At 42.8% G+C, this 15,384-nt stretch overlaps 1 protein-coding gene across 6 annotated transcripts in view; it reads left to right on the top strand.

Moving 5' to 3' along the window:
* The window catches only part of VPS13B (vacuolar protein sorting 13 homolog B), a 1,123,013-nt gene that overhangs the window by 248,438 nt on the left and 859,191 nt on the right, over window positions 1-15,384 (top strand). For all 6 annotated transcript variants that reach the window (XM_075582636.1, XM_075582637.1, XM_075582642.1 and 3 more), the window contains exon 17: window positions 1,431-1,615. In XM_075582636.1, the coding sequence (XP_075438751.1) occupies window positions 1,431-1,615 (185 nt within the window). The remainder of the gene's footprint in view (window positions 1-1,430; window positions 1,616-15,384) is intronic.

Here is a 15,384-nt window from a genome sequence, read left to right as displayed (position 1 = left end):
AGAAATAACAAGGACGTACCTGTGGCTAGACACGTCAATGAGGCCCACAGTGGTCACTTAACATCAGTCAGCTTCTGTGGCATCGAACATGTACTGTGGGGCCCTAGGAAGGGGGACTGGGACCGACGTCTTATGCAGGTTGAATGTAGATGGATCTTCACTCTACAAACATTACACCCAGATGGCCTCAATGAGGGATTTATATATACACCATTTTTGTAAATTGTATGTGCCATATTACACACGTTATGGACCTATATACTATCCCTGTTTAGAGGACGTCATCACCTATACTGTATGTGCCAAGACTACATCCCCTTAAGTGGGATCCAGGGATCTATTCTTTAATTGAGCCTTATGCTCTAGTGCAGGCCTGCACAACATACGGCCCGCCTGGCCTCTCTGTGCGGCCCGCGATGACTCCGGCCGGGCGCCAGCTAATTAATTAAATAAATTTAAAAAAAAAAAGTTTAAAAAAAATGGCGGCGATTCATTCCCCCCCCCCCTCCTACACTCCCCCCCATCCCCTCCTCCTCCACCCCTCCCCGCCCCCGGGTTTTACGTTGCGCGGGGGCAGCAGCAGCATGAGGCAGCCGTGAGTATTTTTTTTTTTCAATAGCAGGATGCCGGGGGCGTGGCTTAGTACCGGGGAGAGAGGATGTGCTGATCTAAAAGGTGTGTGTGTGTATAAAACGGGCTGGTGGGGGGTGGGTGTGAAAAACGGGCTGGTGGGGGGTGGGTGTGAAAAACGGGCTGGTGCAGAGGTGGGGGGGTAGGCTGCTGACATGTGAGGGGGGGGTAGGCTGCTGACATGTGGGGGGGGTGGGCTGCTGACATGTGAGGGGGGGGGGTGGGCTGCTGACATGTGAGGGGGGGGTGGGCTGCTGACATGTGAGGGGGGGGTGGGCTGCTGACATGTGAGGGGGGGGGTGGGCTGCTGACATGTGAGGGGGGGGGGTGGGCTGCTGACATGTGAGGGGGGGGGTGGGCTGCTGACATGTGAGGGGGAGGGGGTGGGCTGCTGACATGTGAGGGGGGGGGGGTGGGCTGCTGATGTGAGGAGGGGGTGGGCTGCTGACATGTGAGGGGGGGTGGGCTGCTGACATGTGATGGGTAGGTGGGCTGCTGACATGTGAGGGGTGGGGGGGGGTGGGCTGCTGACATGTGAGGGGGGGGGGTACTATTTCTCATAATACAGAACTGATTTATTTAAATTAAAAAAAGGTAAGATATTGCTTGGACTACAGTTGAAATACAGATGGTAGTATATAACAATTCCTATACTGTATTTGGCCATTATGTTTTGCTACTTTAAGATATTACTGTACATCCTACAAATAATCAATATATGTGCAGAGTTCACTAATAAATTGACACAAATTACTCTTGGGCACAATCACATTTGTAATGAGTTCTTTTCTTTTTTCCAGGGCTAATCGAACGCATGTTTCAGTGACAGAATGCATCTTCGAGCTTCCAGGCCTGACCCTGCAAGCAACAAAAGCTCAAACTCTTCTGCTGCAAGCAATTTTCCATAGCTGGTGTTACAGTGTGAGCACTGGTGGGTCTTCAGTGGTAAATGAAGAGATGTTGAATGAGGTCTTCCCCCCAGCAGGTAAGGCCATTCATTTATTTGGGAGACCTTGAAAATAGTTCTGGGTTGCATATTCATACAATTATATCATCTAGTATATTCAAATACATGGCAGACTGCTTTTATGCATATTAATAGTCTCATGGATGTACATCTCAGGCTAAGCTTATAGTCCCGGTGACACGAGCGCTTGACGTCATCCATCGCCGTTGTCATAGCGATTTCTGCCTATAATGTAGGAGGCGAGACGGCGACCAGGGGGCGTGGCCGTGAGTGGTTCGCCCTCATTGGCTGAACTGCTCACGTGCCCTCTGACGTCATGCGGCAGTCACCGAAAAAAATCAATTTTTATTGGCTTAAGACATTTTGGTCACGCACACAAACTCAATAAATGACCACACGGGACCAGACAACACACATAATGTGGCATCCAAGTGCAATTTGTATTGAATAATTGATCCCACATGAACTGAGTAACATTGTTTCTGCTGCTTGAGGCAGTGTGTTCTCAGTGAATAGTAAGCGGAGACACCAAGTGCTATTCTGATCCGGTATGCGGAGGGTCTCGACGGGCACCATTATTTAACACACTGTGTTTACGTGTCCTGCAGTACTCCTTGCAGCATGTAACAGGGAGAAATAGTCCTGGTTATATGGAGACAGTTGCCATATTTGCCTATACTTTGAACTGCACCACAGCAAGGTCACTCACATAGGTACTTACCTTGAAATACAACTGGAACAATAGAACAAGTTGTGGTGAACAGATTCTGACTATAAGGGCCAAATCTGATGTTTAGTTTATAAGGCATATGAGTTAACCTATACATTAATAAGTAGGTGTGTATACTATAGAGATAAGTAACATCTATACAAAAACTCAGTAAATGACCACAGGGGACCAGACAACACACTTTAGTGTGACATCCAAGTGCAATTTGTATTGAATAATGTGATTGTCACAAGTATTAGCTCAACAATAAGTTTGATAAGTGTTTTGGGTCTTCCGTTTATTTTCCAACGCATGGATCTAAACGACTGCAGGATAGTCTGACTCAGACAGTTCTATAAGAGAATGTTCATTTGTGATTAGGATTGCATTATGTTATCAGGGACACACACATCGCAGTGGTTCTAATTCAGAAGTTTACCAGATTATAACATATATAATTTAGTAGCTGTATCTTAAACATCAAGTCAGATAGACGTATTTATTTAATACACTACATATGAGTATAATAACTCCCTACTAGGGATCTTATAAGGCAACTATAAACTACCTACAGTATTAGCTCATTTATAACTCAGTCTGTTCTCATTACAACATAGAGAATGACCAAAAGTCACTAGACATTTCAGCACTCCAATATAGATTTTAATCGTCGCTATTTTGTTAAGTTCAATTTCAAATAAAATGTATTTGTTTTGTTGTACTAGTAGAGTAGTGTGCATCTTGAAGGGTTCTTTCTCTGTTGAACAATATGCTTTTGCCCTGATAGCACCACTCTAGTAAGAAGATAAAAAAACAATTACCCTAGGCAGAGCAGGGACCTCCTCATCATTTGATCAGTCAAAGACTCACCTGTGCTGAAGCAGGGATATCCTGAAAACCTGACCTTTTGGTAGCCCTTGAAGACTGGAGTTGGCCACCCCTGCTATAGATGAACAAAAGGGATGCAACACACAGACTACTACTACTTAGAAATAAATGTGATATTGTCTCTGCTCAGTCAGTATCTCTGAATGCTTTTATGGCGGCTTCTGGTGGCTATTTCGTGGTCTTTAATTGTTTCCTGTTTATCTTCATAACAGAATGTCCTTAACTGTAAATAAACATGTGACTTAACATTCTCTTAGAATCACCTCCACAGTTTGGAGTGTCCTATGTTTGGTGCTATTACCATCTTAACATCTGAGGGTTTCTGTGGACTGTCCTTCCCTAACACTGGCTGCAATATCCACTGATCCTGGCCACCTGTTTGCACTACATCTGCTCTGACCGCTGCTGTCACAGATTGTCTCAAGTGATTGATTTTTCTTCCACAATGTGAGTATAGGTCCTGGTGACTACTCACAATTTTATTAAAGATTCCTATATTTTACAGTAGTATGCTATGGAGTTGGTGCTTCTCTTTCTTTGAGGAAGGTCTCCCTGTGGGACTGAAACGTTGGCATTCGTGTAACAGTGTGTTTTCTAATACATCACTTTTGGATTACTCCTTGCTGTATGCTGTCTCTTTTATTGGTTCATGGACTGGTAATTATGCTGTATCATTCTATGGGACAGGTATCTGCTTTATGCTCTACATCAGTGTGCTGACTGGCTCTGTGATTATTTTTTTTTATATATATATATATAGCAACTGTAAATATTCCTGTATATTCATTTGCATGTCTTAGACAGGTCTGCAACCCTGTCTTTCACCATTACCACCCAGTACACAGCACTTCCACTGCAGCAAGGGATTCTGGGAAATGACATGCAAATGAGCACACATTTGAGCAAATGCCAGCAACCAAACTCACACTGATGATGTCTAAAGCAGCATGCATTGGCTAAGGGTTGCTCATGTAATGTGAGCTTGAGATAAAAGGTGGCACTGTGTGCTCATTTGCATGTCATTTCCCAGATACCCTCACCCATAGTGCAATGCAAACAAAGGGAACCAATCACCAACATGCAATCAGACATAATATGCAACATAGCTGTGCTCCGTGCCCGCTCCCCTATTACCTGAATATCCAAATGATTCATCATGACATAAGAGTAGGCACTTAAACTATTAGGAGAGAGACACCCTGAGACACTAGTCCCAGAGTCTACTGCCCGTGCCGGGGAACGTCGCGCGCCGCGCATGCGCAGTGGGCCAAAACACATTGACTGCCGGGGCGCCAGCAAGGAGAGTGCGCCGCGCATCACAGCTGTGAGCAGACGCCTCATTAACTCTCCCTGGCAACCAGGGACGCCGGCAGCGCAAATCGCGCATGCGCAGTCTGGAAAACCGCCTCGGTGCACAGTTACCCACACACTGACAGCAATAATGGGCTAAACAGAGTAGTAAAACACAGAGCGTTGAGGTGAACCACAGGGGGACAGATAGAGGTATAGAGCAGAAGGAGCGCATAGCATCACCATAGTATATAAGGACAAAGGAAGTGCAAAAGTGCAGAGGGAGTGATGCAACAGAGTATGAGTGACAAACATATAAAAGGCATAATGTAAAACTAAGTCAAAGCAGGGAGACAACTACAGAAAGCAGCTAAGTGAAAGCTCCTCATTTAGGCCACCAGGTGTCATAGTCCTTAGTTCATAAATAAGCCTTGCTTCCTGTTTAAGCAAAGTCCTGCCCCTGTCACCCCCATGGGGGGGGACGGGACTTGAACCTGCAGAATAGGCATACAACGAAGTGTGGCCAATGTGTGTCTTTTTTCTTTGAAATGTCTAGCCACAGGTAGACACTTCAGATCTATATCAGAGGCATCACTAAGTAGGGCTTTTCTGATGTTTGAACGGTGCATGGCCATGCGTTCTTTCAGCATCCTTACAGTCTTCCCGATGTACAGCAATCCACAAGGACACTTAATAAAGTACACCACGAATTTTGACTCACAGTTCAGTTGTTGTTTGATTTTAATCGGTACGCCACTATGCGGGTGATTGTAGCTAGGACCCAGCTGCATATAGTGGCAGTTGGTGCAGCCATGACAGCGGTACGAACCAGGTTTTTTGGCTAACCAGGTGGTGGGTGTGGCATATTTGTCTATTGGATCAGATCCAGTGACCATGTCACCAATGTTTGGTCCCCGACGAAAGCAGAATAGGGGTGGCTCTCTAGCATATGCACCAATCCTCTCGTCATTCTCCAGGATGCGCCAATTGCCCCGAATGCAACGCTTAATGCTGTTTGTAGCAGTACTGAATGTACTGACTATATTAAGCCTGTTGCTCACCGGTCTACCTGACGAAGGTGTCAATAGTTCACCCCTGTCAACATGTCCAACCTTTTGCAAGGCAACGTTAATGTCCTTGGCCGAATAGCCCCTCTCCCGAAAGCGTGCGGCCATTTGGGCCAGGGCCCTTTGGGATTCTTCTGGATCAGTGGTAATTCTTTTCACTCGGAGAAGCTGGGAGTATGGGAGACCCCTCTTGAGTGGTACAGGATGGTGGCTGGCTGCACAAAGAAGGGAGTTCTTGTCTGTACTCTTCCGGTATATTCTAGTAGCCAGCGTGCCTCCAATTTTGCACACTATGGTGTCTAAAAAAGCGATTTCCTAGTAGCTGTGGTTGAGGGTAAAACGGATTGTGGAGGGGATTTTGTTTAAATCAGAAACAAATGTCAGCAGCTCATCTTCACTGCCCGTCCACAGAATGAAGATGTCGTCAATATAGCGAAGGTATTTGACGATATGCCGCCCATGCGTGGTGTCAGTTAATATGTGCCACCGTTCATACAAATCCATAAATAGATTAGCATACGACGGTGCCATATTTGAGCCCATGGCCGTACCCGTTAGTTGTAAGTAGTAGTGTTTCTCAAATTTAAAGAAGTTCTTATGGAGGATGACCTCAATGAGCAACATGAGAAAATCAACTGGTGGACCCTGTTCGACTCCATGTTCTTCCAATTTTGTGCGTACTGCTTCTAGGCCCCCTGCATGGGGAATGTTGGTGTACAAGCTGGACACATCTAGCGTAGCAAGAATACATTCTGCTGTGTTAACGGAAAGATGACTGAGCTGCTCAATGAAGTCCGTGGTGTCCTTCTCTGCCCGGTGGTGCGACTATAGATTTGTGTACTTTGGGTAGTGTGTATAATACTGGCTCTCACTATAAGCAGCAGACAAAGGTGGAGGGATTGTGGTTTTAAATTATCAATACTATAAACAGGAGATCGAGCAACAACTTGCAGTTGTACATCATTATAGACGCCTCCCGGGGGATCCGACGATAGCCTACAAGAAGGAGATTGATGGCATCATCCGATTGGGCTTGAATAATGCCTGGATCACAGAAGAAACCAGTAAATTCCTGACTCAGGACCACCCCGTGATGCCAGTATTATACACACTACCCAAAGTACACAAATCTATAGTCGCACCACCGGGCAGACCCATCATCTCGGCCCGTGGGTCTCTGTGCCACCCCCTTTCGCAATTCGTGGACTTCTATCTACAGCCACTGGTGGCTGGAATGGGTTCATACATCAAGGACACCACGGACTTCATTGAGCAGCTCAGTCATCTTTCCGTTAACACAGCAGAATGTATTCTTGCTACGCTAGATGTGTCCAGCTTGTACACCAACATTCCCCATGCAGGGGGCCTAGAAGCAGTACGCACAAAATTGGAAGAACATGGAGTCGAACAGGGTCCACCAGTTGATTTTCTCATGTTGCTCATTGAGGTCATCCTCCATAAGAACTTCTTTAAATTTGAGAAACACTACTACTTACAACTAACGGGTACGGCCATGGGCTCAAATATGGCACCGTCGTATGCTAATCTATTCATGGATTTGTATGAACGGTGGCACATATTAACTGACACCACGCATTGGCGGCATATCGTCAAATACCTTCGCTATATTGACGACATCTTCATTCTGTGGACGGGCAGTGAAGATGAGCTGCTGACATTTGTTTCTGATTTAAACAAAATCCCCTCCACAATCCGTTTTACCCTCAACCACAGCTACCAGGAAATCGCTTTTTTAGACACCATAGTGTACAAAATTGGAGGCACGCTGGCTACTAGAATATACCGGAAGAGTACAGACAAGAACTCCCTTCTTTGTGCAGCCAGCCACCATCCTGTACCACTCAAGAGGGGTCTCCCATACTCCCAGCTTCTCCGAGTGAAAAGAATTACCACTGATCCAGAAGAATCCCAAAGGGCCCTGGCCCAAATGGCCGCACGCTTTCGGGAGAGGGGCTATTCGGCCAAGGACATTAACTTTGCCTTGCAAAAGGTTGGACAGGTTGACAGGGGTGAACTATTGACACCTTCGTCAGGTAGACCGGTGAGCAACAGGCTTAATATAGTCAGTACATTCAGTACTGCTACAAACAGCATTAAGCGTTGCATTCGGGGCAATTGGCGCATCCTGGAGAATGACGAGAGGATTGGTGCATATGCTAGAGAGCCACCCCTATTCTGCTTTCGTCGGGGACCAAACATTGGTGACATGGTCACTGGATCTGATCCAATAGACAAATATGCCACACCCACCACCTGGTTAGCCAAAAAACCTGGTTCGTACCGCTGTCATGGCTGCACCAACTGCCACTATATGCAGCTGGGTCCTAGCTACAATCACCCGCATAGTGGCGTACCGATTAAAATCAAACAACAACTGAACTGTGAGTCAAAATTCGTGGTGTACTTTATTAAGTGTCCTTGTGGATTGCTGTACATCGGGAAGACTGTAAGGATGCTGAAAGAACGCATGGCCATGCACCGTTCAAACATCAGAAAAGCCCTACTTAGTGATGCCTCTGATATAGATCTGAAGTGTCTACCTGTGGCTAGACATTTCAAAGAAAAAAGACACACATTGGCCACACTTCGTTGTATGCCTATTCTGCAGGTTCAAGCCCCCCCCCCCCCCCCCCGTGGGGGTGACAGGGGCAGGACTTTGCTTAAACAGGAAGCAAGGCTTATTTATGAACTAAGGACTATGACACCTGGTGGCCTAAATGAGGAGCTTTCACTTAGATGCTTTCTGTAGTTGTCTCCCTGCTTTGACTTAGTTTTACATTATGCCTTTTATATGTTTGTCACTCATACTCTGTTGCATCACTCCCTCTGCACTTTTGCACTTCCTTTGTCCTTATATACTATGGTGATGCTATGCGCTCCTTCTGCTCTATACCTCTATCTGTCCCCCTGTGGTTCACCTCAAAGCTCTGTGTTTTACTACTCTGTTTAGCCCATTATTGCTGTCAGTGTGTGGGTAACTGTGCACCGAGGCGGTTTTCCAGACTGCGCATGCGCGATTTGCGCTGCCGGCGTCCCTGGTTGCCAGGGAGAGTTAATGAGGCGTCTGCTCACAGCTGTGATGCACGGCGCACTCTCCTTGCTGGCGCCCCGGCAGTCAATGTGTTTTGGCCCACTGCGCATGCGCGGTGCGCGACGTTCCCCCGCACGGGCAGTAGACTCTGGGACTAGTGTCTCAGGGTGTCTCTCTCCTAATAGTTTAAGTGCCTACTCTTATGTCATGATGAATCATTTGGATATTCAGGTAATAGGGGAGGGGGCACGGAGCACAGCTATGTTGCATATTATGTCTGATTGCATGTTGGTGATTGGTTCCCTTTGTTTGCATTGCACTATGGGTGAGGGTATATATGTTTGGTCACTTACACTTGTGGGTTGCACGGCCCTGAGGAAGGTCTCTCTGTGGGACCGAAACGTTGGCTTACGTGTATTTCATGTTGTGAATATAGACTTTTGGATTAACCCCGTGCGGTCTGCTGTCTCTTTTCTGGTCTTTGGATTGGTTCGTATCATATTTACTCTCTATGGGACTAGCATCTGCTATTACAACATTTTCAACTACAGTGTGCTGACTGAATTTCATGTGTGTATATATATATATATATATATATATATATATATAGGTAACAGAGCAGATGGCACACAAATACAGATGAGGACAGGTGCTTAGTCCCATATGAATGAATACAATCAAAGGCTCCTTACCAGGCAGACCAGAGAATCCAGGGAATCCAAAGCAGGCACAGCAAGGAAGAGACAGCACACTTGTTAGCAAAAAGAATTGTATTAGTGAAGCAGGCACAAAACACCAACGTTTCGGTCCTAAAAGCACTCCCTTGATAAAGGTCCTGTTTTTAGGACCGAAACGTTGGTGTTTTGTGCCTGCTTCACTAATACAATTCTTTTTGCTAACAAGTGTGCTGTCTCTTCCTTGCTGTGCCTGCTTTGGATTCCCTGGATTCTCTGGTCTGCCTGGTAAGGAGCCTTTGATTATATATATATATATATATATATATATTTTTTTTTTTTTATTATTATTATTTTTTTAACTCTCGTTACAAAATAGAAAGATATTTTTGAAGCCATGAAAACTTTTTCAAAGCTCCAAACCAAAAAAGGTAACAAACTGTAACCATATATTAGCCATTTCCTTAAATGCCAAGTGGAGTTTGTGCAGAATAATGTAAGATTTATTTTACTTTTTAAAATGCTCAGATCTAAGTAATTGCGTAGGAAAAAATGAAGGATGCTGGTAAACCCCCCAATTCTCCCCCCCCCCTATTGCTTGGTGAATTTTAAAGCAAAGGGTCGGAGTGATATATATGGTCAAGGGCTCGTGGTGATATATATACAGGCAGTCCTCGGTTATCCAACGGAATCCGTTCTGGAAGTAGCGTTGGATAGTGAAACCGTTGTAAAGTTAGGCCCATGTTAATCAGTGGTGGTGAGCGTTAGATAACGCATCGCGGCGTCGAAAAAAGTCCCACAGGGTTGCATTGTAAAGCTTTGGATGTGCCATTTGTTGTAAAGTGAAACGTTGGATAACGAGGACTACCTGTATGGTCAAGGGCTCGGAGTGATATATATATATATATATATATATATATATATATATATGCAGAGAGAGAGGCAGGCTCTGAGTGATATGGTGAACTTAGTGCTGAAAATAGAAATAATACAGTTACATTTTTTTCTGCATAAACATTAACAAGACGGTTTTGGAGCATTAAACTGCAGTGCAATCCAGGATTGATGAGGTTAACATTGCTATATACTGTTTGCTTTGGGAGCAATTTACTATTTTAATGGGAAATGACTAGAGTTCTTTGGGTTAAGTGGTCCACCATGGAAACAAAAGTTATACCTATTTTAAAGCCCCTTTGCACAAAATGTAAAGTGTCTGGAAGGCTTTGATTTGTTGATTAATTGACCCTGAAATATTATGCACAGAACAACAGACGTGTGAACTAAACAGTAAAATGTAATTGCTGCACAGCAGGCAGGGTTTGACTGACATTTTTATGGATACACATATATTTTCGTACAAACCCAAGGAATTCAAATCCATCTTGGCAAAAGTTATTCAATTCAGTACAATTCTCCCATAGATTTTTTTTTTAATGCAACACAAAACTTTTTTTAATGTAATTTCTCACATAATGGGTCATATGATGTGTATCGTGAAACAAAGTAATTACTTCCTATAAAAGCAGATACGTTGTGGGTTGTGATACCTTTAAGGGAACCAACATTAAGGTTTTTAGTAGACGACATTATAGCGTACAGAGCTTTTGAAACCTTGTAGGTTTATTATTCAAGTGTGCTGTCATTTCCATGACGTAGTTTAAAGTCTTAGCAGCTGTGTTGGACCTGAAGGAAGTCAGAATCGTTGTCGATTGTGATGGCTTCTGCGGGATAAAAGGTGACACAGCTATCACAACCTACAACATCTGCCTGCCTCCTAAATCAACACGGCTACTTCTAAAAGGAAACTGTAGTCTTTTTCCCAGTTTAAAAACAAGCAATGTTATAAAGCAATAACAGATTCGCTGTAAAAAGCTTCACATTGTTTGTTACAAAGTTCCATTGACAACAACGTGTTTGAGGCAGCAATCTGTGCAGCTGTTTAGTTTTTTTTTTTGTGTGTGTTTTTTCTGTTCCTCAACTAGGATCAGGAGATGATCACCTCTAATGTACCAGCAATTCTGGGAGCCTAAAATGGCTACAGACCGGAAACTACCAGTGAGCCAATCGGGAACAGTGACGCATGGTTCTTAGAAAGATCTGTTTAGGTGTTGTGTGTATTAAGTTACCTAGAAATTATCATTCTTGGTCATGACCTGGTTAAAAGTCTCCAACTTACATCATCGACAAGTTGTTGGACTTTTTAATAGGATCAAATAAAAATGGTGTTACAGGTAACTGATGATCCAGGATGCTTTTGTTGATATTTCTTGGATCAAACTAGTCTTTCTTATTATCTGAGGTTCCTTGCTTCACTGTTCTGTAGACAGCCCTCAAATTTCATTGTTCTGTGCGAATTTTGGATCAATGATTTGAGAGGAAATTTGAAACCTCCCAGGCACTGTCCACCACCACTGGTGCTGAAGCTTCTGTCATGGTCAATATCTGAATGTGTCCTGTGTAGTGAATGACTAACGCACCTTCCTTCAAGATTAAAGACTTTCATTGCCTTAGAAGGACAAAGCAGCTGCTGCACAATAAGCAAACATACACCCACATAGGCACTATGCTGTCTCTAAAATCAGGTGCCTCATCTATCAAAAGCAACAAAAAATACGTTAGAACTTTCAACTATTTTCCTTTGCACTTGCAACACACTAATCTACTGGAAAAAGGATATAAACAGGCTTTGAAAGGAGCAGAATTTGTAATGTACATTAAAAGGTTTGTGGAATTTATTACAAACTCTTGGTTAACAAAGATTTTTGTTGTTATTGCAGCTGCAAGTTTAGGTTCAATCATTTGGTGCCAAAAGAACCATTTTTTTCCCCAGAGCAGTAGATAAACATAACACTTTCCAATCTAAAAGGAGCATTATATAGCAGAGTAGTGTTCCCTGTTGGCATTGAAAGGGTTAATGTAATGTTAAATTGAATAAAAATGTGTTCTCTCAAAGGGCAGGGGGTAATGTAATCAAATCATACTAGTTACTTAAATAACAGAAAGTTGTGAAATGTGCCACTTAAAAAAACTAAAAATATAAATAGATCTTTGATTTTGCATATGTTTAAGAAATAACATTACTGTATAACTTGAGGGAAATAATGATTCCAGATCCCCACTTATTATCCTCTGTTTTGCTTTACAATATGTTTGAAATGTCTTTAAACCAATGTGGCTCCTATACATTTAAAAAAAAAAAAATAACACCTCATTATCCTCACATGCATTGAACAATCTACAGAGAGACTTTTGAGATCAATATTTAGTCTTTAAATATTAGATAGTTTAATTGGAGAAATAAATAAGTTATCATCTGATAGCAAAACCTTTATTTCCTACTATAGAAAACAGCAGCTATGTTACATACTGCCCCCCTCCCACCCCTATGAAGAACACATCCCTTGAGTTACTTAAACAAAGAAACATCTGGATAATGTATTTAAAATAAAAAGCTTATTACAAATTTAACATAAATTAACAACTTTTTTTATTTCTATTTTAAGAGGATTATTGATTTGATACTTATACTCCTTTTAAGCAATGCATTCCTGGGCCCCGTGGTGCTGAATGAGTTAACGTTTTGCGGCTGCAGGAAATTCTGCGGTTTGCCACAGAAAATAAATGCAAAGCTTTACATGGCTTGAACTTTCCCACCAAAACCCGCTTGCACTTTCTCGCCCCTATTGGGTAGTTCATTATTTTGTTGACAGCCCAGCGCCATTAATCTGGCATTTTGGTGGGGAAACGACTTGCAGGCCTCGCATTTCATGCACAACGCGATTTGTCTGGGGACTTGAATCCCTCCTGCAAATGGTGTCTGAAAGTTAAAATGAAATCTACTTTCCAGAGAGCAACTGTAAAAACTATTTTATGCAAGATTTCATGTGGGATACCTTAATGGTTGAATAATAAATTTTACCTCATAAAAATGAAATTCAATAATACAGTAGCTTTTCTCAGTGCAGTAGCATCTGGTTGATCCTCATGAGAGCCAATATTTTCCAACTCATTAGGATCATGTCGTTCCGAATGTCGTCAACATTGGGTTAGCCAAGCTACCTTTACTTGCATAACCGCCAAACTATTAAATAGGTCTCTTGTGGAGTGAAGTAAAATATTCCTCTTATTTTGCTTTTGCTTTGGAAGAAGAGAAGAAAGTGTACGCAGTGTAACATTTTTAACATCTGGTCCAAACCACATCAGGGTAGAACAGAGGAAAGTACCCAGATTCCGTATCCCTCCCAGGTGTGCTTATAAAACGGATTCGCTGCATAGTTCCTTAACCACTTAAGAAAGGGGGGCTTGGGGGGGGGGAGAGTTTTGGAATAGCTATTTGCTGCTCACATGCCTCTCTTTTTCAGGATGACAAATAAATAGAATCATTGAGTGGTATGACCTAAACCAGGGGGTGGCCAACTCCAGTCCCCCAGGGCCACCAACAGGTCAGGTTTGCAGGATATCCCTGCTTCAGCACAGGTGGCTCAGTCGGAGCCACCTGTGCTGAAGCAGGGGTATCCTGCAAACCTGACCTGTTGGTAGCCGTTGAGGACTGGAGTTGGCTACCCCTCCCCCCCCCCCCCTTCCTGAGCTAAACGTTTTTCTTTGCTGTGTAATGTGCCAGTTGTGTAACCTGGCCAGGGCTGGGACTTATTGTCCTTGTGTAATAATGCGGCGGGGCTGGGCTTTTCTGAGTAATTGTGATATGCAACCGTACAGAATGCTGACTGGTATAAATATTGTCACTTCTTCGGAAAGTGATTGCCATATATGATTTTAGATGTCTTTTCTAATCGCTGATAACGACTTTAAGTGTCTTTGAAGTGAATATACTGTAGGAATAAACCAACATTACTTGATATGAAATGTTTCAATACTTTTCATTATTATTTAGAAAATAATTAGTAGCTGGTTTTTTAAGCTGCTCAAATAATTTTGCCTTTTCTTCATTTCTCAAATACTGTTTGCCTCTTACAGCAGTAAAACGGCAAATAGTTTTTTTGTTTTTTTTAATTATATAAATAAATCAGGTATTAAGTGTCTGCATTTTTTTTTAAACTCCTAATGCAATTTTTAATGCTTTTTTATGTGCTGATAATCCTTTGGTTGCTACAGCAACCATTAAAGTTATATCCACTTCCTCTTTTGAAATAGGCTCTGAGACGCACCTTTTTGAGCTCTGGCCTTTGGCAACAAAGTATCACAAACAAATAATTTGCTGTATTCCAAACAGCAAACTGCTACTACTCTGAAAGCTGTAACAATAATGTGTTACACTTAGTAATACTGTATAATGTTACTTAGCTGCAACATTTCACATACTGCAGCACAAAGTTAGAAGGCGGCCATTTCGTTAGTCACACAATCAGGATTTTTACAGATTTATAACAGGAGCACCAAATGATTGCCAGCTTAGGTAAGGATGTAGAATTATACATTGTCACATGTTTTATTTATACAGAAAAAAAGGGGTGGGGGGGGGGGATGTAGTATTGCTGCTTTAATATTTGTTTCATTGTCTACTGCATAATTTAAGTGAATGTGAGTGTTGTTAATTGTTTCCACCCACCCTATTAAGTTCTGTTGGAGGTTGCTATATTGATGTTAATTGATGTGCTTCTGGGTCTTTACTTCACATTTACTTAATAAATGCTTTCAAGACCAACAAAGGCCCAATTAGAAAAAATACATCCTTTACCTGTATATGCAATAGAAGTGGTGATTAATTCTTTGTGATAAAACATATACCAGATCTATTATATGTAAATTTGAAGGGGTCAGTAAAATGTATAGATCTAGCATGTAGGATAATGTTCCAGCTTCATTTCATAAGCTGAAGGTTCTGATATGAACTCTTTGCTAACAGATGTGCTAGCAGAGAAAAGGCGAAACTGTCCTGCCCATAAAAGTGCCGGTGACGGGACAGGTGACATCGCCGTTAGCAAAAGTTGTATATCGCATTGTGGCGGGGTCGCGGGCGTACTGGCATTTGATTGGTTCAGGGGCTGTCACTTGAGGCAACAGCCCTTGAAAAATCAAATATTACCAGCTACCAAAATTCGCACATCGCTCCGTCGCATTGTCGCCATCGCGCTTACTATAAGCGCACG

The sequence above is a fragment of the Ascaphus truei genome, chromosome 2, assembly GCF_040206685.1.
Source record: "Ascaphus truei isolate aAscTru1 chromosome 2, aAscTru1.hap1, whole genome shotgun sequence".
In the NCBI taxonomy this organism is placed as follows: Eukaryota; Metazoa; Chordata; class Amphibia; order Anura; family Ascaphidae; genus Ascaphus; species Ascaphus truei.
Note: the sequence above shows the minus strand (reverse complement) of the source record. Positions and strands in the feature narration are given on the sequence as shown.